This window comes from Lepidochelys olivacea (assembly GCF_965140295.1).
Source record: "Lepidochelys olivacea isolate rLepOli2 genome assembly, chromosome: 9".
NCBI classification, from domain to species: Eukaryota; Metazoa; Chordata; order Testudines; family Cheloniidae; genus Lepidochelys; species Lepidochelys olivacea.
The window spans coordinates 309,394-336,756 of NC_140419.1; the positions used below are offsets into that span (position 1 = coordinate 309,394).

The 27,363-nt window shown below is 42.8% G+C and overlaps 1 protein-coding gene across 14 annotated transcripts in view; it reads right to left on the minus strand.

Annotated features, from left to right (window-relative positions):
- Positions 1 to 27,363, minus strand: part of DLG1 (discs large MAGUK scaffold protein 1) — a 427,573-nt gene that overhangs the window by 136,208 nt on the left and 264,002 nt on the right. For all 14 annotated transcript variants that reach the window (XM_084638865.1, XM_084638863.1, XM_084638875.1 and 11 more), the window contains one exon: positions 704 to 830. In XM_084638865.1, the coding sequence (XP_084494991.1) occupies positions 704 to 830 (127 nt within the window). The remainder of the gene's footprint in view (positions 1 to 703; positions 831 to 27,363) is intronic.

Here is a 27,363-nt window from a genome sequence, read left to right on the forward strand (position 1 = left end):
TGAGAGGGAACAATCACTTTATGACAAATGTAAGCTTTCTAGGGACAGTGACTGTCTTTTTGTTCTGTGTTTATCCAGTGCCCAGGTACTACGGTAATACAATCAACAAAGCAACCAACCGCCAAGCCTCCAGTTCCAACCCCAAACCCAAATCTTAAGCGTGGCCAGCTGTCTGAGTTGAGCCAGTACCTATCTGGGATAACCCCATAGTTGTCATGATGGCCACGAAATCCTGAGCTGCTTCAGAAAATTCATCATCTACATGCAAATTCAACATAATCAGTCTTTGCGTTTCCAATGCCAATATAGTGAGAAATTCAATCAGCTCACTACGTGACTTGGCAATGCAGCAGAGTGAATGCTACACTAAAAGCAATGCCATCTTAATTCCATAGTGGAACCCACATACTGAGTGGGCACAGTATCTGATCCAGTTTGGAGAGGGGGACCTTGTATACTTTAGGCTGAATGCGATCAGTATGGCCACAACCACAGCAGTATTAGTGAGCACAACTAGAATAAATCAGCAAAACAGTTTATAGGTCTTATGGAAATATTCACTAGTATTAAAAATATTGTTAGATTTACATTTATTTCTTGAAACATCACACACTGACATTTTGATCATTTACACATAAAATGTTAACTTTCCTGATTAACTAACCTGAACTCATCAATTAAAGTTGGATTAACCACTCCTTACCTGGTAATTTCCTCATCTCCAACCATTCCCTTAGGAATTGGGGAATATCTTCCTGGTGATGATGGTGGCAAAGATTGTCCCAAGTAAGTAGCTGGACTGATATGGTTATCCACTGGCTGAGAATAAGCTTAAAATAAAAGAAGTGTTTAGGTGATTTAAAAAAACGTAAAATTACTTGTGCAAATGTAAAATACAGTATTATAGGGGGTTGTTTTAAAAACAAACGTATGCTTCTCTTCAGTCTAATAGTTTATTTAAAATGTCTCAGGTTTAGGATACTGTGCCATCATGGAAGCTAAGCAGATTAATGCAAATTTCCCATATTGCTTCCTCCCATATGTAAATGAGTAAGTCAAATAATTGTCAATTTGCTTGACTATAACTGCAAACAGTCTTTTTTATTTATGCATTTATTTTTTAAACAACAAGCATTGCAAATAATAAGCACCAGTGAGGACAGGAATTATCTTTTTTGGCAAAGTGGCTATAACTTTATTGAACCCAAGATCTAAAAGCAACCTGTCCTGGTAGCAGTGAAAAGAGGTGGGGATTTAAGACCACTGCTACTGCAGGCTGTCACCAGTTTCCCACCCTTTCAGTACATAGATCCAGAGCATCCTAACATTTCCTAGGCTCACCTGGGCTAACCTGATTCCCAGACCTAAACAAAACCATGGTATCCTGCACAGCCACTGCATGAGGCAATTCCTGGGCCTTGTGCAAGTACCTGTAGGTCTCTGCAAATCCAGCCTCCTCCTCTGGTGAAGCTGATGCCACATTCAGAAGAAAAGGAAGGGGAATTAGTCCAGCTCCTGACATCTGTGGGATTGGGAGCACCAATCACCACCATATTCATTTTATGCCCACTGTGTGAAAATCTCATCCATGCTGCCAGCACCGGCTGCCACATATTTACAGATTCATAGATTTTTAAGGTGTGAAGGGCCTATTATGATCATCTAGTCTGACCTCCTGCCTAGCACAGGCCAGAGACACTCATGCAGTGATTTCTGCATCAAGCACATTCACTCTGACTGAGCTATAGCACAGCTGTTAGAAAAACATACGATCTTATTCTGCTAGGTAAGAGATTGAAGTCCAAGACCTCCATGGTATCATTCTCTGAAATGCTTCCAGTTACACATGCAGGGCCAGTTAGACAGGCAGAACTGCAGGGTCTCAATGAGTAGATGAGATGATGATGTAGGGAGGAGGGGTTTTGATAAGGAACTGGGGAAACTTTTGAGAAAGGGGGAGCCTACACAAGAAGGATGGGCTTCACCTAAACCAAAATGGAACCAGATTGCTGGCAAAATTAAAAAAAAATTAATTTTTAAAATTAAAAAGGTCGCAGAGCAGTTTTTAAACTAAGGGCTGGAGGAAAGCCGACAGGTATGGAGAAGCATGTGGTTCAGACAGAAAGATCCCTTAGGGAAGGATCTATTACTGGAGATTCTCTATGTCCCAGTGAGGAGGAGAGGATGGAAGATAAAATACAGGTAAGATCTGATGAGAAACAGTTAAATGAAAAAAAGTCCCATTCAATTACATCATGTAATGGCAGACAGCTAAAAAGTGACAAGTTTTTAAAATGCTTATATACAAATGCTAGAAGTCTAAATAAGAAGATGGATGAACTAGAGTGCCTCGTATTAAATGAAGATATTAATATAATAAGCATCACAGAAACTTGGTGAAATGAGGATAATCAATGGGACACAGTAATATCCAGGTACAAAATATATCGGAAAGACAGAACAAGTCGTGCTGGTGGGGGAGAGGCACTATATGTGAAAGAAAGCACAGAATCAAATGAAGTAAAAATCTTAAATGAACCAAACTGTACCACAGAATCTCTATGGATAGTAATTCCATGCTCAAATAATAAGAATACAGCAGTAGGGATATACTACAGACCCCCTGTCCAGGATGGTGATAGTGACTGTGAAATGCTCAGGGAGATTAGAGAGGCTCTAAAAATAAAAAACTCAATAAAAATGGGGGATTTCAGTTACCCCCATACTGACTGGCTATATCACCTCAGGATGGGATGCAGAGATACCTTAAATGACTGCTTAAATGATTGCTTCTTGGAGCAGCTAGTCCTGGAGCCCGTAAGAGGAGAGGCAATTCTTGATTTAGTCCTAAATGGAGCACAGGATCAGGTCTAAGAGGTGAATATAGCTGAACGGCTTGGTAATAGTGACCATAATATAATGAAATTTAACATCCCTCTGGTGGGGAAAACACCACAGTAGCCCACCATGATAGCATTTAATTTCAGAAAGGGGGACTACACAAAAATGAGGAAGTTAGTTCAACAGAAATTAAAAGATGCTATGCCAAAAGTGAAATCCCTGCAAGCTGCATGGAAACATTTTAAAGACACCATAACAGAGGCTCAACTTAAATGTATACCCCAAATTAAAAAATAGAGAACCAAAAAAGTTCCACCATAACTAAACAGCAAAGTAAAAGAAGAAGTGAGAGACAAAAAGCATCCTTCTAAAGTGTAAGTTAAATCCTATTAAGGAAAATAGAAAGGAGCATGAACTCTGGCAAATTAAGTGTAACAATATAATTAGGAAAAAGAAAAGGAGTACTTGTGGCACCTTAGAGACTAACAAACTTATTTGAGCATAAGCTTTCATGAGCTACAGCTCACTTCATCGGAAAGCTTATGCTCAAATAAATTTGTTAGTCTCTAAGGTGCCACAAGTACTCCTTTTCTTTTTGTGAACACAGACTAACACGGCTGCTACTCTGAAAAATAATTAGCAAGGCCAACAAAGAATTTGAAGAACAGCTAGCCAAAGACTCAAAAAGTAACAGCAAAAATATTGTTAAGTACATCAGAAGCAGGAAGCCTGCTAAACAACGAGTGGGGCCACTGGACAATCAAGATGCTAAAGGAGCACTGAAGGACAATAAGGCCATCACGGAGAAACTAAATTCTTTGCATTCATCTTCACATCTGAGAGTGCAAGGGAGATTTCAACACCTGAGCCATTCTTTTTAGGTGACACATCTGAGGAACTGTCTCAGACTGAGGTGTAATTAGAGGGGGTTTTGGAACAAATTGATAAACTAATAATAAGTAACCAGGACCAGATGGTATTCACCCAAGAGTTCTGAAGGAATTAAAATGTGAAATTGCAGAACTGCAAACTGTGATATGTAACCTCATTTAAGTCAGCTTCTATACCAGGTGACTGCAGTATAGCTAATGTGACAACAATTTTTAAAAAAGGGCTCCAGAGGCGATCCCAGCAATTATAGGCCGGTAAGCCTAACTTCAGTATTGGGCAAACTGGTTGAAACTATAGTAAAGAACAGAATTGTCAGACACACAGATGAACATGATTTGTTGGGGAAGAGTCAACATGGTTTTTGTAAAGAGAAATCATGCCGCACCAATCTACTAGAATTCTTTGAGGTGACTAACAAGGATGTGAACAATGGTGATCTAGAGGATATAGTGTTATGAGATTTGCAGAAAGCTTTTAACAAGGTCCCTCACTAAAGGCTCTTATGCAAAGTAAGCTGTCATGGGATAAGAAGGAATGTCCTCTCATGGATCAGCAACTGACTAAAAGATAGGAAACAAAGGGTAGGAATAAATGGTCAATTTTCAGAATGGAGAGAGGTAAACAGTGGTGTCCTCCAAGGGTCTGTACTGGGACCAGTCCTATTCAACATATTCATAAATGATCTCGAAAAAGGGGCAAACAGCGAGGTTGTAAAATTTGCGGATGAAACAAAACTATTCAAGATAGTTATGTCCAAAGCTGACTGTGAAGAGCTACAAAGGAATCTCACAAAAATGGGTGACTGGGCAACAAAATGGCAAATGAAATTCAATGTTGATAAATGCAAAGTAATGCACATTGGAAAACATAATCCCAACTATACATATAAAATGATGGGGTCTAAATTAGCTGTTACCACTCAAGAAAGAGATCTTGACGTCATTGTGAATAGTTCTCTGAAAATATCCACTCAATATGCAGCAGCAGTCATAAAAGTGAACAAAATGTTGGAAATCATTTAGAAAGGGATAGATAATAAGAAAATAGAAAATATCATATTGTGTTGAATACTGTGTGCAGATGTGATCGCCCCATCTCAAAAAAAGATATATTGTAATTGGAAAAGGTTCAGAAAAGGGCAAAAAAAATGATTAGGGGTATGGAACAGCTTCCATATGAGGACAGATTAATAAGACTAGGACTTTTCATCTTGGAGACAACTAAGGGGGGGATATGATCGAGGTCTATAAAATCATGACTGGTGTGGAGAAAATAAATAAGGATGTGTTATTTACTCCTAACAACACAAGAACTAGGTGTCACCAATGAAATTAATAGGCAGCAGGTTTAAAACAAACAAAAGGAAGTATTTCTTCACTCAACGCACAGTCAACCTGTGGAAGTCTTTGCCAGAGGATGTTGTGAAGGCCAAGACTATAACACGGCTCAAAAAAAAACTTGATAAATTCATGGAGGATAGGTCCATCAATGGCTTTTAGCAAGGATAGCCAGCGATGGTGTCCCTAGGATAGGCAGGGATGGTGTCCTGTTTGCCAGAAGCTGGGAATGGGTGACAGGGGATGGATCACTTGATGATTATCTGTTCTGTTCAATCCCCAATGAAGTACCTGTCATTGGCCACTGTCGGAAGACAGGCTACTGGACTAGATGGACCTTTGGTCTGATCCAGTATGGACATTCTTATGTTCTTAATTTAAAGATTTTAATTGATGGAGAAACTACTACACCCTTAGGTAAGTTATTCCAGTGGTTAACTCTACTCACTGTAAACATTTTTCACCTTATTTCTAGTCTGAATATGTCTAGCTTCATCTTCCATCCATTAGATCTTGTCATGCCACTGTCTGCTTCCATTTGACTGTATTAAAATGCCCGTTCTTCAGATGAACTCACCTTACCACCTGTCATCATTCCATAAGAACGACCATACTGGGTCACATCACGGTCCATTTAACCCGGTATCCTGTCTCTGACAATGGCCAGTGCCAGATCCTTCTGGCAGTAGGAGCTTTATGGACGTCCAACAGATTGGGTTGTGTTACCTAACCATGTTGGCCAAATGCCATTGATGGGACTATCCTCCACGAATTTACGTAATTTTTTTTTAACCTAGTTATATTTTTGGCCTTCACAACATCCCATGGCAATGAGTCCCATTAGTTGATTATGCTCCATGTGAAGAAGAACTTACTCCCCTACCCCCCCCCACCTGCTGTCTATTAATTTCAGCAGGTGAATCCTGGTTTTTGTGTTATGTGAAAGAGTCAATAGCTCCTTCTCTATTCACTTTCTCCATACCACTCGTGATTTTATAGACCACGATTTTATAGACCATGATTCTTTTCCACTCCACCCATTTTTGTGTGTGAGGCCCTCTGCTAGAAGACTTGTGCTCCTGCCACACCCCACCCCAGAAAAGGGCAGTAGAGAGGTCCTCCAGGCTGCCTAGAGCGGCTGTGTGGGAAGCAGCCAAACAGGGTCCAGCAGGTCAGTATAAGAAAAGCTGCAAGGCCAGAGCGAGTTCCTTGCTCGAGCTGGAGGAGAGTGGATGGTGCTCCAGGCTGGCTGCTAGGACTCCACAAGGACAAGGCCCTGAGGTAAGGGTGAAGAACATATGGGAGCCATGGGGAAATGGCCCAGGGAATTATAGCAGCAACACAGTTTATTTAAAGGAACATTGCGAACAACTGCTATCTATAGGGTCCCTGGGCTGGGACCTGGAATAGCCTCCCCCCCCCCCCCCCACCAGCCGCTGGTGAAAGTGGCCTGGACTTTGAGGCATCCCAGAAGGGGAACGGAACCATAGTGGCCCCGCTGAAGAGCTGGGGCCAGAAAGGCCCTGAGATGGCAAAGACACTGCCTCCAGGGAAGGAACCCTGGGGCACTGCAATATTCCGGAGCAGGGACAAACTGAGAGAGACATCTGTTGGACTTTTCCCAAAATCCCCGAAAGGGATTTGTGTTGCTTTTATCTCACAGACAGATTGTGTATAACTTGGCAGGAGGGCTGAGTCATTGAAGACTCACCACAAACAGAGAGAGAGTGCAACCATATGCACTCGACCCGGGGGCGCTTGTGAGAGATGAGTGCCACCCCATTACAGTGTCTTTTGCACATTTTACCACTGGTGATTTTATATATTCATCTGATCGTTAACTGAATAGTACGGTGCCAAAAACAGATCCTTGAGGAACTACAATAGGAACAACCCATTGGTTGATGATCCCCATTTACAATTACTTTTCTAGATCTGTCAGTTAACCGGTTTTTAATCAATTTAATCATTAATTATACTGTCTTCCTTTTATTCTTTATCGACTACTTTGTGTATCAGCCTTTCCATGATTTTGCTGGGAACTGAAGTCAAGCTATCTGGCCTATAGTAACCCAAGTCATCCAAGCTACCCCTTTAAAATACTGGCACAACATTAGCTTTGCTTCAGTCCTCTGGAACTTTCTCAACATTCCAAAATTTGTTAAATATCAACATCAATGTGTCAGAGAGAGTGCCTCTACTCACTATTTTAAAATTGTTGGGTTCAAGTTTTCTAGTCCAGCAGATTTAAAAGTGTTTAATGTCAGCAGTCACTGTTTAATAGTTACTGTTGAAATAGAAGATAATTCATTGTCACTGTAAGCTGTGAATAAGCCATCCAGCTTCTTTCCAAATATAGACCAGAAATATTTATTTAACACTTTAGCCTTTACTATATGATTACTGACAGTTTTACTATCTCTATCTAGTAATAGGTGTATAACATTCCTAGAGTTTCTTTGGTTACTGTTATATTAAAAACGTTCCTTCTTGTTGTCCTTAACCCTAACAGCCGTAGCTTTTTCATTGATACTTCTAGCCTCAAGCTTAGCTGGCACACCTCACCAGATGCCAGGACTCTGCATATCATATTACTACATCCAAGAGCTCTACACCATCTAAACATATTAGTTAGAGACATTTGCAAGAGATGTGCTTCCATGTTGATGTCCAGTCTCTGGCCGAGCGGGCAAAAACCTCCAACTGGCTCATCAATGTAATTCATCAGGCAACTACCATCAATTTGTGCACACCTCACCAAATGGTAACCACAGGTTGTATGATATCAGCACAGGCAATGCAATGGCCACCTAAGTCTAGGCAGATCCTCTTGGTTTTCTGAAAGAGCAGCATGTTGCTCCTCAATACAACTACATTAGCATCTGTAAGCCAGGCATGATGAACCTGAACATGCATGAGTGGGACTGAGGCTGCAGTTTATCAATCAAGAGGATCCATACATCAAAACCACCTATGGAAGGCCATCCTTGATCTATGGTGCTGAACTGTGGGTCTCCTGAAATCCCACTTGGTACACCATACCCCATAATCCTCATAGAAATAGTAGGCTTCTGATTTCTCCCATCATTCCCTCCTGCAAAGCTGGGGAAAGGGTACAGAGAATAGATACAGTTCCTTAGCAAATTCAGACTAGGGAAAAGTGCTAAGCAAAGGCATGCTTGTTACTGGCAAGAGGCCTGAGCATGTGTGACTGAAGTCTGAAAGCATGATGAAAGTGAACTTTTTGGAGGCAGAATTGCATTGGAACACAACCCCCAATGGGGTTTGTGGCACTGGTGGGCCTGGCCTGGATTTCTTGTTCCCAACACTGAGAATTGGGGGTTCTGTCAAATATTGATGCACCCAGCCAGAAGTGATTGCACTGTTTGCTTCTGAAATTATTGGTGAAAGAATAGGATTGGTTTTATGTCAGTGCTAAGGTTGCTGTGTTCTGATGTGCATTAAACCACTTTTAACACATAAAGAATGTTTACTGTATGGACGGTGTAAGATTTACCATGTCCTTAACTTCCTACTTCCTTGCTTTTCAGAGCTTAGGTTTTGTAAATGATGTGACAGGTAAATATACTGTTGTCATTCAGCAACCATAACTGGTTCTTTAAACAGAGCAGTTTGTTTTCAGAATTTCCAAGTTGGCCAGTGTGTGCACGTCTATTTTTACAAAAATCTCTCTCTCACACCCTTGTCATTTTTCTTCTTTTTTTTTTTGGTAGTAAAGACACAATAAAAAAAATTAAATAAGTGGGATGGGATATGTCCCCAGATTAAGCAAGTGAGTGGTGCTGACCAAACTAATAATCTCTCCAGAAGAGCCTGAGCCCTGCTTAATTCAAAACAACCCTGACAAGATTACACATTTATATATGGCTACATTAGCCACACACACGTTATCAGAACCTACGTTCACTTAGCCCTGGTCTGCACTACAAGGTTAGGTTGAATTTAGCCGCATTAGGTCCATTTTATAAGCAATGCAGCTGCACAACCAACCCTGTTCCATTGACCTAAAGGGCTCTTAAAATCGACTGCTGTACTCCTCCCCGGTGAGGGGAGTAGCGCTAAAATAGTCCAGATGCAATGTTGTGCAATTTGGGGTAGTCCAGATGCAGTGTTGTGCAATTTGGCGGTATTGGCCTCTGGGAGCTATCCCAGAGAGTTCCAGTGTGACAGCTCGGGACAGCACTTTCAACTCTGATGCACTAGCCAGGTACATAGGAAAAGCCCTGGGAACTTTTGAATTTCATTTCCTGTTTGGTCAGTGTGGTGAGCTCAGCAGCACAGGTGACCATGCAGTTCCAGAATTGCAAATGAGCTCCAGCATGAACTGAACGGGAAACACTGGATCTGATCGCTGTATGGGGAGAAGAATCTGTGCAGGCAGAACTCCAAACAAAAAGAAGAAATGCTAATATATATGCCAAAATCACACAGGGCATGGTGGAGAGAGGCTACACCAGGGACACAGCAGTGTCGCGTGAAAGTTAAGAAGCTGAGGCAAGCCTACCAAAAGACAAAGGATGCAAACAGTCACTCCGGGTCACAGCTCCATACATGCTGCTTCTATGATCAGCTGCATGGCATTCTAGGGGGGAACCCTACCACTACCCCACCACTGTCCATAGACACCTGCAAGGGGGGAGGATTTTGTGGATGAGGAAGAGGAGGAGGAGGAGGAGGAGGAAGAGGAGAATGTGCAGCAGGCAAGTGGAGAATCCGTTCTCCCTGGCAACCAGGACCTTTTCATCATCCTGGAGCCAATACCCTCCCAAGGTGGGTTCCCGGACCCTGAAGGCAGAGAAGGCACCTCTGGTCAGTGAACATTTGTAACTACACTACAGGGGTTAAAAGCAATTGTGTTTAATGTTTGATTTGCCCTGAAGAACTAGGATGCATTCGCGGCCAGTACAACTACTGGAAAAGTCTGTTAACATGTCTGGGGATGGAGCGGGAATCCTCCAGGGACATCTCCATGAAGCTCTCCTGGAGGTACTCTGAAAGCCTTTGCAGAAGGTTTCTGGGGAAGTCTGCCTTATTTCGTTCTCCACGGTAGGACACTTTACCATACCAAGCCAGTAGCAAGTAGTCTGGAATCACTGCAGCACAAAGCATGGCAGTGAATGGTCCTGGGTTTTGGTAGCATTCATGCAACATTCAGCCTTTATCTTTCTGTGTCAGTTTCAGGACAGTGATATTGGGGGATTTTTGTAAGGGAACAGTAAAAGGACTCTGTTCATGCTGGACTGTTTGTGCTTGGCTAAAAGGGATCACCCCGGAGAATAGCCATGTGGAGGGGGGAGGTGTGTGCTGCACATCCAACCCAAAACCACAGCCCCTCCTTTTAAATGGCAAACCCAACTGACATTGCTTGCTATGGGAAAGGAGGGTGCTGCAATTTGAAACCATTCCCACATGTTATGAAGGCGGAAGAAGCCAACCCTGCATACCCTTTGGCTTACCATGGCTGCCTGGAAACTGAATTCTGTTGCCCAGCCGTGTGTGATGTTTCACCATACCGGCAGGCGCTCAATATAAAAGGCAATATGCGACCTTATCCCTAAAGCACATGTGTTGTCTACTGTGAATTGCTTGATTCAGTGTGAAAGAGTCTCCCTTTTGTTCTCAGAAATGTATCTTATATTTTACTCTCCCTTTTTATCCCCCCTATAGGTGCAAATGTTTCTATGCTCCCCCTATCATCTCCGTACCTGAGATTATCGCAGATTAGAAGGCAAAAAAATGCACTCGCGATGACATGTTTTCTGAGCTCATGCAGTCCTCCCACACTGATAGGGCACAGCTTAATGCATGGAGGCATTCAGTGGCAGAGGCCAGGAAAGCATACAGTGAGTGTGATCAGAACACGCAGGAGGCGATGCTGAGGCTAATGGTGGAGCAAACGGACAGGATCAGGCGTCTGGTGGAGCTGCAGGAAAGGCAACAAGAGCACAGACTGCTGCTGCATCCATTGTATAACCGCCTGCCCTCCTTGCCAAGTTCCATATCCCCCTCACCCAGACGCACAACAATGTGGGCGGGAGGCTCCAGGCACCCAGCCACTCCACTCCAGAGGATGGCCCAAACAACAGAAGGCTGTCACTCAAACAGCTTTGATTTGTAGTGCGGCTACAATAAGCAGTGTGGCCTTGTCTTTCCCTCCTCCCCGACCCCACCAAGGCTATCTTGTCAGTGATCTCCCTTTTTAAAAAATAAATAAAGAATGCATGGATTCAAAACAATATGGACTTTATTTCCTTTGCCAGCTATGGTCGAAGTGGGGTGCGGGACTGGCTTACAGGGAAGTAAATTCAACAAAGGGGGTGGTTTTGCATCAAAGAGAAATGGACATAACTGTCACACTGTAGCCTGGCCAGTCATGAAACTATTTTTCAAAGCCTCTCTGATGCGCAGCGTGCCTAGCTGTGCTCTTCTAATGGCCCTGGTGTCTGGCTGCTCAAAATTGGCCGACAGGTGATTTGCCTCAACCTCCCACCCCTCCATAAACGTCTCCCCCTTACTCTCACAGATATTGTGGAGCACACAGCAAGCAGCAATAACTATGAGAATATTGGTTGCGCTGAGTTCTAACCTAGTCAGCAAACAGCGCCAGCAAGCTTTTAAATGTCCAAAGGCACATTCTACCACCATTCTGCACTTACTCAGCCTATAGTTGAACTGCTCCTTACTACTGTCCATGCTCCCTGGGTATGGCTTCATGAGCCATGGGAGCAAGGGGTAGGCTGGGTCCCCAAGGATAACTATTGGCATTTCAACATCCCAAATGATAATTTTCTGGTCTGGAAAGTAAGTCCCTTCTTGCAGCTGTTCAAACAGCCCTGAGTTCCTAAAGATGTGTGCGTCATGCACATTTCCCGGCCATCCCACATAGATGTTGGTAAAACGTCCCTTGTGATCCACCACAGCTTGCAGCACCATTGAGAAGTTTTATGCGGTTTATGTACTGTTTGGCAAGGTGGTCTGGTGCTAACATAGGGATATGCGTTCCGTCTATCGCCCCACCACAGTTAGGGAACCCCACTGCAGCAAAGCCATCCAGTATGACCTGCACATTTCCCAGAGTCACCACCCTTGTTAGCAGAAGGTCACTGACTGCATTTGCTACTTGGATCACAGCAGCCGCCACAGTAGATTTGCCCACTCCGAATTGTTTCCTGACTGACCGGTAGCAGTCATGTGTTGCAAGCTTCCACCGGGCTATCGCCACTCACTTCTCAACTGTTAGGGCAGCTCTCATCTTGGTATTCCTGCGCTTCAGGGCAGGGGAAGGCAACTGACAAAGTTCCATCCAAGTGGCCGTACGCATGCAAAAGTTTCGCAGCCACTGTGAATCATCCCATACCTGCAACACTATGCGGTCCCACCAGTCTGTGCTTGTTTGCCAGGCCCAGAATTGGCGTTCCACTGTATCAACCTGCCCCACTGCCGCCATGATGTCCCAATTGGCACATCCTGTGCTTTCAGGAACATCTGTGTCCATGTCCTCCTCATAATTGTCCTTGTCCTGGAATCCCCTAGCCAGGTTCTGCACATTCTGCAGGATAATGTGCGAGGTGTTTACAAATGCTCACAACAGCAGCGGTGAGCTGAGCGGGCTTCATGCTTGCCATGGTATGGCGTCTGCACGGGTAACCCAGGAAAAAAGGCACGAAACGATTGTTTGCCGTTGCTTTCACGGAGGGAGGGAGGGAAGGAGGGGAGAATGACGACATGTACCCAAAACCACCCGCGACAATGTTTTTGCCCCATCAAACATTGGGAGCTTAACTCAGAATTCCAATGGGCAGTGGGGACTGTGGGATAGCTACCCACAGTGCACCACTCTGTGAGTCAATGCTAGCCACGGTATTGAGGACGCACTCCGCTGACCTACTGCGCTTAGTGGGGAAATACACAATCAACTGAATAAAATCGATTTCTAAAGATCGACTTCTATAAAATCGACCTAATTTCATAGTGTAGACATACCATTAGTATGTTGATTAACTGCTCTTAAAAAGTCTTAGTGAATTAAAGCAAATCCGCAAGGATGTTGATACTTCGGAGAGGGTTCAGAAAAGAGCCATAAAATGATTAAAGAATTAGAAAACATACCTTATTATGATAAACTCAAGAAGCTCAATCTATTTAGCTTAAGAAAGAGAAGGTTAAGGGGTGACCTGATAACAGTCTCAAAGTACCTACATGGGGAACAAATATTTGATAATGGCCTCTTCAATCTAATGGAGAAAGGTACAACAAGATCCAATGAAGCAAAACAAATGCAGACTTACAAATAAGTAGGGCTGTCAAGAGATTAAAAAAATTAATCGCTATTAATCACGCGATTTAAAAAATTAATCACGATTAATCGCACTATTAAACAGTAATAGAATACAATATAATTTAAATATTTGTGGATGTTTTCTACATTTTCAAATATATTGATTTCAATTACAACACAGAATACAAAGTGTACTGTCCTCACTTTATATTTATTTTTATTACAAATATTTTCACTGTAAAAAACACAAGAAATAGTATTTTTCAATTCATCTAATACAAGTACTGTAGTGCAATCTCTTTATCATGAAAGTTGAACTTACAAATGTAGAATTATGTTAAAAAAAACCCCTGCATTCAAAATTAAAACAATGTAAAACTTTAGAGCCTACAAGTCCACTCAGTCCTATTTCTTGCTCAGCCAATCGCTTAGACGAACAAGTCTGTTTACATTTGCAGGAGATAATGTTGCCTGCTTCTTATTTACAGTGTCATCTGAAAATGAGAACAGGCGTTTGCATGGAACTGTTGTAGCCGGTGCTGCAAGATATTTACATGCCAGATGCGCTAAAGATTCATATGTCTCTTCATGCTTCAACCACCATTCCAGAGGACATGCATCCATACTGATGATGGGTTCTGCCTGATAACTACCTAAAGCAGTGCAGACAGACACATGTTCATTTTCATCATCTGAGTCAGATGCCACTAGCAGAAGGTTGATTTTCTTTTTTGGTGGTTTGAGTTCTGTAGTTTCCGCAGCGGAATGTTGCTATTTTAAGACTTCTGAGAGCGTGCTCCACACCTCATCCCTCTCAGATTTTGGAAGGCACTTCAGATTCTTAAACCTTGGGTCAAGTGCTGTAGCTATCTTTAGAAATCTCACACTGGTACCTTCTTTGCTTTTTGTCAAATCTGTTCTTAAAATGAACAAATGCTGAGTCATCATCCGAAACTACTATAACATGAAATATATGGCAGAACACGGATAAAACAGAGCCGGAGACGTACAATTCTCCCGCAAAGAGTTCAGTCACAAATTTAATTAACACATTATTTTTTTAATGAGCATCATCAGCATGGAAATATGTCCTCTGGGATGGTGGCCGAAGCATGAAGAGACATACGAATTTTTAGCATATCTGGCACTTAAATACCTTGCAATGACGGCTACAAAAGTCCCATGCGAACTCCTTTTCTCACTTTCTGGTGACATTTTAAATAAGAAGTAGGCAGCATTATCTCCTGTAAATGTAAACAAACTTGTTTGTCTTAACGATTCGCTGAACAAGAAGTAGGACTGAGTAGATTTATAGGCTCTGGAGTTTTGCATTGTTTTGTTTTTTAGTGCAGTTATGTAACAAAAAAAAATCTACATTTGTAAGTTGCACTTTCACAATAAAGAGATTGCACCACAGGATTTGTATGAAGAGAATTGAAAAATACTATTTTATCATTTTTACAGTGCAAATATTTATAATCAAAATAATACTATAAAGTGAGCATTGTACACTCTGTATTCTGTGTTGTAATTGAAATCAATATATTTGAAAATGTAAAACATCCAAAAATATTTAATAAATTTCAATTGTTATTCTATTGTTTAACAGTGTAATTAAAACTGCAATTAATCGTGATTAATTTTTTTTAGTTAATCACGTGAGTTAACTGCGATTAATCAACAGCTCTACAAACAAGGCATAAATTTTTAACAGTGAGGGTAATTAACCATTGGAACAATTTACCAAGGGTTGCAATGGATTCTCCATCACTGGTCATTTTTAAATCAAGATTGTATTATTATTATTTTAAAGATATGCTCTAGTTCAAAAGGAGTTGTTCTGGGGAGGTTCTATGGCCTATGTTATACAGGAGGTAAGATCACCATAGTGTCTTCTGGCTTTGGAATCTATGAAGTGTCAGACTCAAGACCAGAACCCACACTGTTTATTTCTAGAGCCACTATGCCAGGATTCCTCCTAGTCAAGTTACTGAACCCCTAAGCCTTAGCTATCCTGTCTAAAAACCTGACTAATAATAATACTAATACTTTACACTTACCTACTGCATCTACATGTGTGGATCTCAAAGCAGCAGATAATTAACTATCTAACTAAATACAGATATTTGACAAATGTTTATATGTGCCAGGTAGGCTCCAGTGGATAAGGTCTATGGCCTGGGTCTATTGCTTTAGAAATCAGGCTTGTATTTCCAGTCTGCTATAAGCACCCTATGTTTTCTACTTCTCCATTACTCAATCTGGAAAATAGACCTGTCCACATTCTTGCTAGACACAGGGAACATTTTCAATGAGAAACACAGGAGTGACTGAAAAGTATCTGTGACCAATTTTGAAGTCAACAATGAAAATATTCATTGATAGTTTTTCCTTCACAGAGAATCATATCTAGTTTTCAAACAACAAGCAATTTATTGAACATTTTGCTATGCCTGCATTAAAAAACTTTATCTTGCATTAACCAATGTTAGTATCTGCCTACATTTCGAATTTTAGGGTGCAGTGTTTTAATTTGGCTACATCAAAGAATACGAAGAAACAGACACTGGTAAAATAACCCAAGCTTCCATAATAAGCAATGCTTTTCAAATGAAATAATTACTGAACTGCACAACACAATAAAAGATACTATATATAAATATTGGCTGGAAAAAAATATTTACTGCTCAAAAATATGCCAGCATGTTTTGATTTCTATGTGTCTGCTATTCTTGTTAAAACAAGTAGTGCTTTTTAAAATCAACCATAATATACAAAAATTAAGTTTCTATTTTGCTTTACTCACTTTCATTAGAAAATTGTACAGTTCAGAATCTGATGGTTAGAAAAGCATAAAAAAAGAGAAATGTGGATTTTCATCAGCTAGTTTGCAATTAGTGGCAAATGTGTTTTAACAAGTGACTCACTATGCAGTAGTTCTGTATATACTGTTCACACACTACAAATCTTTCCATTTCACGCAAATGAATTTACATTTGTTTTTTAAACAGAGCTATTATAATGCACATCTTTTAGTAAGGCTGTCATTTGGTCTTTTTATACAAAAATTAAAATGGTCTTTGCTGAACTGGTGTTTTTCTTAAAAAAGTTTGTTCAGATATACTTTTTTAAATCTGATTTTCACAAGGAAATTTTGTGGGTTAATGTTAATAAACGTATGTATGTTTAGAAATGTATCATGAAGATTTAAAACAACTGAACTTGGCTATCAAACAATATATTCATTATAGCTCAGGGTCTTATTCCACATCAGTGCTGGCCAAATCCTTTATATCGTAAATTCTTTGGGGAAGGGACTGTCTTTTTGTTATGTGTTTGTACAGTGCCTAGAACAATGGGGCCCTGAACCATGACTGGGACTCCAAGGTGATATTGCAATAAAAAGATAAATATTAAGTGATAATGATTAAAAACCTGGTGCAAAGAGGAGGCATCAGAAAAGTCATGGTAAGCTCCTGTGCAGCTTATATTTTCAGTAGTAGCATTATCATAGCACATAAGAGCCCCAGTCATAGCCCAGAACCCCACTGCACTAGACCAGTGGCTCTCAACCTTTCCAGATTACTGTATCCCATTCAGGAGTCTGATTTGTTTTGCATATGCCCCAAGTTTCACTTTACTTACTTACAAAATCAGAAATAAAAATACAAAAGTGTCACAGCACACTATTACTGAAATATTGCTTACTTTCTCATTTTTACCATACAATTGCAAACTAAATCAATTTGAATATAAATATTATACTTACATTTCAGTGTATAGTATACAGAGCTGTATAAACAAGTCATTGTCTGTATGAAATTTTAGTTTGTACTGACTTCGTTACTGCTTTTTATGTAGACTTGTAAAACTAGGCAAATATCTAGATGAATTGATGTACCCCTGGAAGACCTGTGCGTACCCCTGGTTGAAAACCACTGCACTAGACACTGTACGAACAGAACAAAAACACTGTCCCTATCCTAGACAGCTTAAAATCTAAGAGTAAGATTAAGAGTAATAGTTTACAATATAGGTTTCAGAGTAACAGCCATGTTAGTCTGTATTCGCAAAAAGAAAAGGAGTACTTGTGGCACCTTAAAGACTAACCAATTTATTTGAGCATAAGCTTTCGTGAGCTACAGCTCACTTCATCGGAGGCATACTGTGGAAAGTTTAGAAGATCTTATTATATACACACAAAACATTCCACACAAAGATGGACTACAAGCCGTCAAGAACACTATCCCCGATAATGTCACGGCTAACCTGGTGGCTGAACTTTGTGACTTTGTCCTTACCCGTAACTATTTTACATTTGGGGACAATGTATACCTTCAGATCAGCGGCACTGCTATGGGTACCCGCATGGCCCCACAGTATGCCAACATTTTTATGGCTGACTTAGAACAACGCTTTCTCAGCTCTCATCCCCTACCCCCCCTACTCTACTTGCGCTATATTGATGACATCTTCATCATCTGGACCCATGGAAAAGAAGCCCTTGAGGAATTCCACCATGATTTCAACAATTTCCATCCCACCATCAACCTCAGCCTGGTCCAGTCCACACAAGAGATCCACTTCCTGGACACTACAGTGCTAATAAATGATGGTCACATAAACACCACCCTATACCAGAAACCTACTGACGGCTATTCCTACCTACATGCCTCCAGCTTTCACCCTGACCACACCACATGATCCATCGTCTACAGCCAAGCTCTGCGATACAACTGCATTTGCTCCAACCCCTCAGACAGAGACAGACACCTACAAGATCTCTCTCAAGCATTCTTACAACTACAATACCCACCTGCGGAAGTGAAGAAACAGATTGATAGAGCCAGAAGAGTTCCCAGAAGTCACCTACTACAGGACAGGCCTAACAAAGAAAATAACAGAATGCCACTAGCCATCACCTTCAGCCCCCAACTAAAACCCCTCCAACGCATTATTAAGGATCTACAACCTATCCTGAAGGATGACCCAACACTCTCACAAATCTTGGGAGACAGGCCAGTCCCTGCCTACAGACAGCCCCCCAAACCTGAAGCAAATACTCACCAGCAACCACATACCACACAACAGAACCACTAACCCAGGAACCTATCCTTGCAACAAAGCCTGTTGCCAACTGTGCCCACATATCTATTCAGGGGACACCATCACAGGGCCTAATAACATCAGCAACACTGTTAGAGGCTCGTTCACCTGCACATCCACCAATGTGATATATGCCATCATGTGCCCGCAATGCCCCTCTGCCATGTACATTGGTCAAACTGGACAGTCTCTAAGTAAAAGAGTAAATGGACACAAATCAGATGTCAAGAATTATAACATTCATAAACCAGTCAGAGAACACTTCAATCTCTCTGGTCACGTGATTACACACATGAAAGTCGCTATTTTACAACAAAAAAACTTCAAATCCAGACTCCAACGAGAAACTGCTGAATTGGAATTCATTTGCAAATTGGATACAATTAACTTAGGCTTGAATAGAGACTGGGAGTGACTTAGTCATTATGCAAGGTAGCCTATTTCCCCTTGTTCCCCCTCCCCCCCCCCCGACATTCTTGTTAAAACCTGGATTTGTGCTGGAAATGGCCCACCTTGATTATCATACACAATGTAACGAGAGTGGTCACTTTGGATAAGCTATTACCAGCAGGAGAGAGAGAGAGAGAGAGAGAGAGAGAGAGAGAGAGTGTGTGTGTGTGTGTGTGTGTGTGTGAGTGTGAGTGTGAGTGTGAGAGAGAGAGAGAGAGAGAAAACCTGGATTTGTGCTGGAAATGGCCCAACTTGATTATCATACACATTGTAAGGAGAGTGATCACTTTAGATAAGCTATTACCAGCAAGAGAGTGGGGTGGGAGGAGGTATTTTTTCATGCTTTGTGTGTATATAATAAGATCTTCTAAACTTTCCACAGTATGCATCCGATGAAGTGAGCTGTAGCTGTGAATAAATTGGTTAGTCTCTAAGGTGCCACAAGTACTCCTTTTCAGTTTACAATATAAGAGACAACAGATGGGGAAATACAAGGAAATGACGACAATATTGATCAGCATGACAAGCAATGGTCTCAGCACAGCAGCAGTCTACCGCTGTCAGTTTTTTTGTAGGCATCATAGAAATGCCCTTGCTACCTCCCTATGCATTTGGGTCAGGGGTCACAGCAAGCTCATACTTTTCCCCTCAAGCATTTGAAATCAAGAAGGAACTGTAAGAGTGAGGAACTGTTGGACAGGGAAGGCAATTTGAGTATTTAATTGAGTGACTGATTGGTGGTGGGTTATGCTGAATTGCACTGTTGCATTTTAGTTTCATCGGGGTATTATTTATGATGTATTTTCAAGTTATGGGAAGGGATCCCAGAGGGTATGGATAGCTGCCCCTTTTAAAACACATAAACACTAGAGCTCAGATACATAAGTACACACTACAGTGCATTGTTTTGAAGGAGCTTGGGGCAGAGAGAGGGAAATTTGACAATACAGTTTTCTTCTGAAATAGCAAGAAATTAGATTCAAATGGAAAAAAAAAGATTTTTTTCCCTACTGAGGTGTATTGTGGTCCCTTACAAAGGCCCAATCAGGATCCAGACCCCTGCTGACTGTCCTGGCCTGAACCTGATTTACATTGGCCTCACCATTTTTGTAAGTATGATTGACCAAGCAGACATCACTGCAGGCTGGGCCACAGAACAAGTTAATAATTATAAGAATAGGTGACTACATAAAATGACTATATCAACAAGCCTCACTGCTACACATCTAGCCATTGTCAACTGGCAATTTCCTGTAGGCATGATGGGAGAAACGAGTTTTGAGGAGAGAATTAAAGGAGAGCCCAATAGCTTTAATAGACTAGATTGGGATGACATTCCAAGCATAAAGAAGACACACAGATATCTGAAGGAGAAGCTTAGAAGCTCAATGTCTTGCCGGTCAACCTAAACATTTGAAATAGCATCCTGTAATCCTATAGAAACCTGGTATCTGGGGGAAGCTGGTTATTGTTGACCACAGCTCTGAATCATTGTATTTAGAAAGATGCTCATGTACAGGTAAAAACAGGTAAAACTCTAACATAAAAGTTTTTCCCATAATTTGGTCTCTCTCCATTGGTCCCTGAAAAAAAGTGTACAAACCCCCAAGATTTTCTATGCCACCTGCAAGGTTTAGAGGATGCACAGCAAAAGGAAACAAAGGTTCTTGAAATGAATTGTAAACCTTCACAGTAAACACCTAAATTGAACAAAAGTTTAAATATGGTCATGACTTTAAGCCCCAGGGACCTTGGTTTTAGAACACTGTTTTTTACAATGAAAATACAAATATGGAGGAGTTTATGAGACGATTTGGATTCAGTGTTGAGGTGATTTGTGACAGTGGAAATTTCATAGTCATTTACAATTATTAAAACATACATAAATCATTTCAAATTTTGAGTGTAGGATGATACTTATGACAACAAAATGAGGCAGATGAGCCTGGCATCCATCCACAGATAATGGCTTAGCCATGGCATTAAGGACGTTGGTTGATGAAAAATGTACTTGATCTTAGACCTTTACATGATAAATGACTCATTTTTTTTCATACCCCACACTTTGACAGAAACTTTCCAATGATGACCACTGCAAGATTTCTCCACCACTTTGAGTTTGGGTATGACTACACTACCCGCTGGATAGTGATCGATCGATCTATCAGGGATCGATTTATCGCATCTAGTGTAGACGCGATAAATTGATCCCCGATCGCTCTGCGGTCGACTCCTGTACTCCACCTTGGTGAGAGGCAGAAACGGAGTCATGAGGGAGCGGCGGCAGTTGACCCCATGCCGTGAGGATGCAAGGTAAGTCGACCTAAGATACATCGACTTCAGCTACGCTATTCTCATAGCTGAAGTTGTGTATCTTAGGTCAATCCCCCACCCTAGTGTAGACCAGGCCTTTGTATCACCAACTAGTATATTATGTGCATCTAAAACAGACTGTATATTCCTTGGAGTACGGACAGCGTCATATTTGCACACTACCAATGCTATAATAAAATTAATTCACATGTATCTCAACAGAATGGTGACTCATTTTACATACAGCAGGCATCCATGCAAAGAAAAGTTTAAACAAACGCCCTCTCTAATAATTTATTACCATGGTATACAAGTGCCTCAAACTTATTAAGCCTACATATATTTAATATTATCTTGCCTTCAGTCTGAAGGAATTGGACTTTATTATTGCTGTGTGGTGTTACTGTGGGGAGGCTAACTCAATTCACTGAAAGAACACAGAGTTAAGGTTGCCTGGTAGTATCTTGTGCCCTTCCAGAATGAGTTCGGCAAAACTCTGAAAACAAGGAAACACAGAGTTAAGATACATGCCAACGCAACTTTAACTCTGCCAATCCTGGCAATAGCCACAGGGAATTATCTCCATGCATTCCAGCTGCATTCACTGTTTAAGTGTAGCTGTACTGAATGGTGGAGGGATTAGTTGGAGTCGCTTGATAGAGCTGTGATTGTGATATGAGACCATCTGGGGTGAAGTGTCTGAGCCCCTCTTCCTGGCTCTGCCCTCTCGTGTGTTAGCAAAAGAAAGAGATGCACACATTCTTCCATGTGACATATCTTATGTCCGTGCAGAGTTCTGAAAATTGGGTCAGTGGCAAGGCACAAGGGTCTTCTTATGATGGGCCCTGTCAGCAGTGAGGAGGGATTGAAGAGTAGTCTGGGGGTTTAATGATAGGTAAGTGAAAGTATATTGTTAGATGGAATCCAGTGCATCGGGGGCAAAGGTAAAATGTAGCAAGTGTGGGACTGTTTCTATGGTGTAGGCTCAGTGTTTGAATGCAGGACAGATGTAGTTATCTTTTGTTTTTTACACCTCACCTAAACACAAGTTTTGCCCTAGCAAACAGGTGGCATTAAATTCTGTCCTACAGTGGTCATGTGTCCCGTTCACGGCGCGTTCTACATGATCTGCAAAGGCAGAGTGAGTGTTTGTGTGTTTCGGGCATACTGGGACATCACACAAAGATGGCAGCGTTAATGTTTCATTGGTATGTACCTTAACTCTATTTTCTGGTTTTCAGAGTTTATAATTTTGCTGAAGTCAGTGTTCTGGAAGGGCATGAGATACCATTGTGCAATCTTAACTCTGCATTAATGAAGTTTGACAATGAATATTATTATTATTATTTTTTAAGGAGTCGGTTGTCATTTAGTCAGTTGTTGCTAACACATAGGTTTGCAGTTGAGGTGCTACTATAGGTAGCTAAAGGATGTGATGTGAGTCCTTCTTAAGGTGCCCACTCCTCTTCTGTACATTTTGTTACAGTGAAATGGTAACAGTGATTCTGGTTTTAAATATTGGAAGGTGTAGTTGCTGACAGGGCACAACTCCCAAAATCTTGACAGTGGTTCTCGGGTGCTTACAATACCTGAAAGCACAGAGAAAAGACTTGTCTCTCTCCCCTTCTCCATTCTTGACTCCCACAAGATGTATCCCTACCCCCACCAATATCCTCTGCTCACCCCCAGTACGTTCCTGACCCAGTAAGCTGTTCGCACTTCAGATGCCATTAACACACAAAAAATTGCTACTTGGTCTCTGTCACACTGTGTTGCTGCATACGCATCATAGGCAGCAGCTTACTAGAGAGTTGCAAGCCCTTGCTTATGTAGGACAAAGCTAAGGCCTCGATGCCTCAAGTAAGCAGACAAGTGCCATACACTTTGTGAAGACCCTTGGAGCAGATGAAAGGCTGAAGGGCCGCGCCATGAACTGGTAATGGCAGTGGGCCACTACGAATTGAAGGAATCTCCTGTGTCCATGGAAAGTAGAAATATGGAAGTAGGCATCCTTTAGGTCGAGGGCAGTGTATCAGTCTCCCGGATCCAGAGATGGAATAATGGAGGCCAAAGGGAGACCGTGCGGAACCTCAACTACTTGAGATACTGGTTGAGGCGATGCTGATTTAAGAAGAGCCTGAGACCCCCCTTGGCTTTCAGGGTTAGGAAGTATCGGGAATAGAACCCCTTTCACCTGATGTCTGGAGGAACTTCCTCCACAGCCCCAACCTGCAGGAGAGTTTCCACCTCCTTGGCGAGTAACTGCTCATGAGAAGGGTCCCTGAAGAGCGAAGGGGAAGGGGGGAGAGGTGGAGGAGAACTGCAGGGTGTAACCAGATGTTATGGTGTGGAGCACCCAACGGTCTGAGGTAATTTGGACCCATGCAGTAAGGAACGGGGACAAACAGTTCAAAAATAAAGGGGCTGGATCCTGAGGTGAGTCCAGTGTGCTGTCTTCGTGCACACCCTCAAAATGCCTGCCGCTGGCCACCTTAGTGGCGAGTGGGACTCGACTGCAGGGCCAAGGAAGAGGCGGCGGAGTGGCTGTGTTTAAAACCCTCGTCGTTCCTCCTGTAGGAGTTCTGCCAAGGCAGACCCGAGTATCTGGGTGGTGGCAGAGGTGGCCAGAAATGTGTCCTTGAGGCCTGAGGCACGCAGACCCAAAGGAGTGCAGGGAGCCCTCAAGTCCTTTAGCCCATGCAGCCTGGTGTCTGTCTGCTGTGCAAACAGGGTGTTGCCCTTGAAGGGGAAGCCCTGGATCTCGTTCGAAAGCCCTGAGGACTGCAGCCACAAACTGCGCCGCATGGTGACAACTGATGCTATTGACTATGATGCTGAATCAGCTGCTTCCAGCACTGCTTAGAGAGGAACCCTGGCCACTGCCTTGCCTTCTTCCAAGATGGCAGAGAACTCCTGTCTTGCCTTCAGGGGCAGAGAGTCTTTGAACCTGGCCATCGAGTCCCAAGTGTTGTAATCATATCACCCTAGCAGTGCTTGCTGATTGGTGATAAGTAGCTACAGGCTGGCAGTAGAATACACTTTTCTGCCGAAAAGGTCAAGTTTCTTAGCATCTTTATTTTTAGGGGTTGCGCTGGATTACCCCTTGTCTGTCCCATTCGTTGGTGGCAGAAACCACCAGCGACTCAGGGGGAGGGTGGGAATACATATACTTGAAGCCTTGGGCCAGGACATAGTACATTTTTCTACCCTTTTTGATGTGGGGGCAGAGAGGACGCCATTTGCCACCGTGCTTTGACGAGTTTTAGCGTGCACAGAAAAGGTGACCTTAGATGGAGTCACCGCAGCCAGAATATCAAAAAGATTATCGGCTGGCTCCTTGAGCTCCTCAATCTCTAGTCCTAGGTTGGAGGCCACTTTCTTGAGGAGTTCTTGGTGGGCATGAAAATCATCAGGTGGAAGTAGGTTGGCTGATCTAGCCACCGCTTCGTCAGGGCAAGAGAAGGAGGAGGCAGCCACAGGGCATGTGGTTGGTTCTTCCTCCACCACCCGTGCTGACTGCACCAGAATCGGTACTGGGGTCCGATTCTGAGTTGGTCTCTGGTGCCAATCGTGTCGGAGCCTGGGATCGACCCTCAGAAGCTACCAATGGCACTCTCCTGGGAATATGTTCCTGGCATATGAGAGAACCCCCAAGACTCCAATAATGCCATTGGGGTGGCCATGACCCTGATGGCGGGCCTGCCGCAGACTCTGGCCTGTTAGATTGGCGTCGGCCTCGGAGGAGAGCCAGGCTTACTCTCAGACTCCAAGAACTCCTCCTCCCTAGGAGACCAGGGTGGAGCTGTTGCAGTCACATACTGGTGGCTATGTAGGATGGAGATCGGTGCCACACCGGGGACCGGTGCCGTGGGACCAGAAACTGGTGTTGCAATGCCAGGGACATGTTACATGGTGCCGGAGACCAGTGCTGGGATGGTGGAGACTGGTGGGCTGAGGAACGCTGTCTTGGTGATGGGGAGCATTAAGCTGGTCTTAATGCTGATTGAAAAAAAAAAAAAAAGGGAAGAAGGAGGATCCTGGGAACTACAGGCCAGTCAGCCTCACTTCAGTCCCTGGAAAAATCATGGAGCAGGTCCTCAAAGAATCAATCCTGAAGCACTTGCATGACAGGAAAGTGATCAGGAACAGCCAGCATGGATTCACCAAGGGAAGGTCATGCCTGACTAATCTAATCGCCTTTTATGATGAGATTACTGGTTCTGTGGATGAAGGGAAAGCAGTGGATGTATTGTTTCTTGACTTTAGCAAAGCTTTTGACACGGTCTCCCACAGTATTCTTGTCAGCAAGTTAAGGAAGTATGGACTGGATGAATGCACTAAAAGGTGGGTAGAAAGCTGGCTAGATTGTCGGGCTCAACGGGTAGTGATCAATGGCTCCATATCTAGTTGGCAGCCGGTATCAAGTGGAGTACCCCAAGGGTCGGTCCTGGGGCCGGTTTTGTTCAATATCTTCATAAATGATCTGGAGGATGGTGTGGATTGCACTCTCAGCAAATTTGCGGATGATACTAAACTGGGAGGAGTGGTAGATACGCTGGAGGGGAGGGATAGGATACAGAAAGACCTAGACAAATTGGAGGATTGGGCCAAAAGAAATCTGATGAGGTTCAATAAGGATAAGTGCAGGGTCCTGCACTTGGGACGGAAGAACCCAATGCACAGCTACAGACTAGGGACCGAATGGCTAGGCAGCAGTTCTGCGGAAAAGGACCTAGGGGTGACAGTGGACGAGAAGCTGGATATGAGTCAGCAGTGTGCCCTTGTTGCCAAGAAGGCCAATGGCATTTTGGGATGTATAAGTAGGGGCATAGCAAGCAGATCGAGGGACGTGATCGTTCCCCTCTATTCGACATTGGTGAGGCCTCATCTGGAGTACTGTGTCCAGTTTTGGGCCCCACACTTCAAGAAGGATGTGGATAAATTGGAGAGAGTCCAGCGAAGGGCAACAAAAATGATTAGGGGACTGGAACACATGAGTTATGAGGAGAGGCTGAGGGAGCTGGGATTGTTTAGCCTGCAGAAGAGAAGAATGAGGGGGGATTTGATAGCTGCTTTCAACTACCTGAAAGGGGGTTCCAAAGAGGATGGCTCTAGACTGTTCTCAATGGTAGCAGATGACAGAACGAGGAGTAATGGTCTCAAGTTGCAGTGGGGGAGGTTTAGATTGGATATTAGGAAAAACTTTTTCACTAAGAGGGTGATGAAACACTGGAATGCGTTACCTAGGGAGGTGGTAGAATCTCCTTCCTTAGAGGTTTTTAAGGTCAGGCTTGACAAAGCCCTGGCTGGGATGATTTAACTGGGAATTGGTCCTGCTTTGAGCAGGGGGTTGGACTAGATGACCTTCTGGGGTCCCTTCCAACCCTGATATTCTATGATTCTATTCTATGATTCTATGAACGCACAGCACTTGACACATGACTATAGATAGCGCCATCGAGCAGGAGGCTGTGGCTATGTTTACACTGCAAAAAAACCTACACAAGCACACAGCAGCAAGCCTTAGAGCCTGGGTCAATTGACTCGGGCTTGTGCTAAGCGGCTAAAAAATAGCAGTGTAGATGTTCCCACTAGGACAGGAGCCTGGGGACCACCCTCCTAGCCAGATTGCAGAGACTGGGCTTCAGCCCAAGCTGGAACGTCTACACTGCTATTAGACTAACAGATTTACTTGAGCATAAGCTTTCGTGGGTAAAAACCCCATTTCTTCAGATGTTAAGGTGCCACCGGACTCCTTGTCGTTTTTGTGGATACAGACTAACACAGCTATCCTGATACTTGTCCACTGCTATTTTTAGCCTGGTAGTGCAAGTCCAAATCAGTTGACCCAGGCTCTGAGAATCACCATTGTGGATTTTTGTTGTTGTTTTGTGCAGTGTAGACATACCCATACGCTGCTGCATCAACCGAGGCCTGCAGGGACCATTTGGTAAGCAATTTGCCCTCCTTGATGAGTGCATTGAACTATAGCTTTTCCTCCTGTGGGTCTTTGTCAGTGAATTCAGCAAACTTAGTGTAATTAATAAAATCATACTTTTACATTACTTCCTGATACACTGCTATGAAGAACTGTAAGCTGGTCAAAGTACTGTACTAACTTTTATC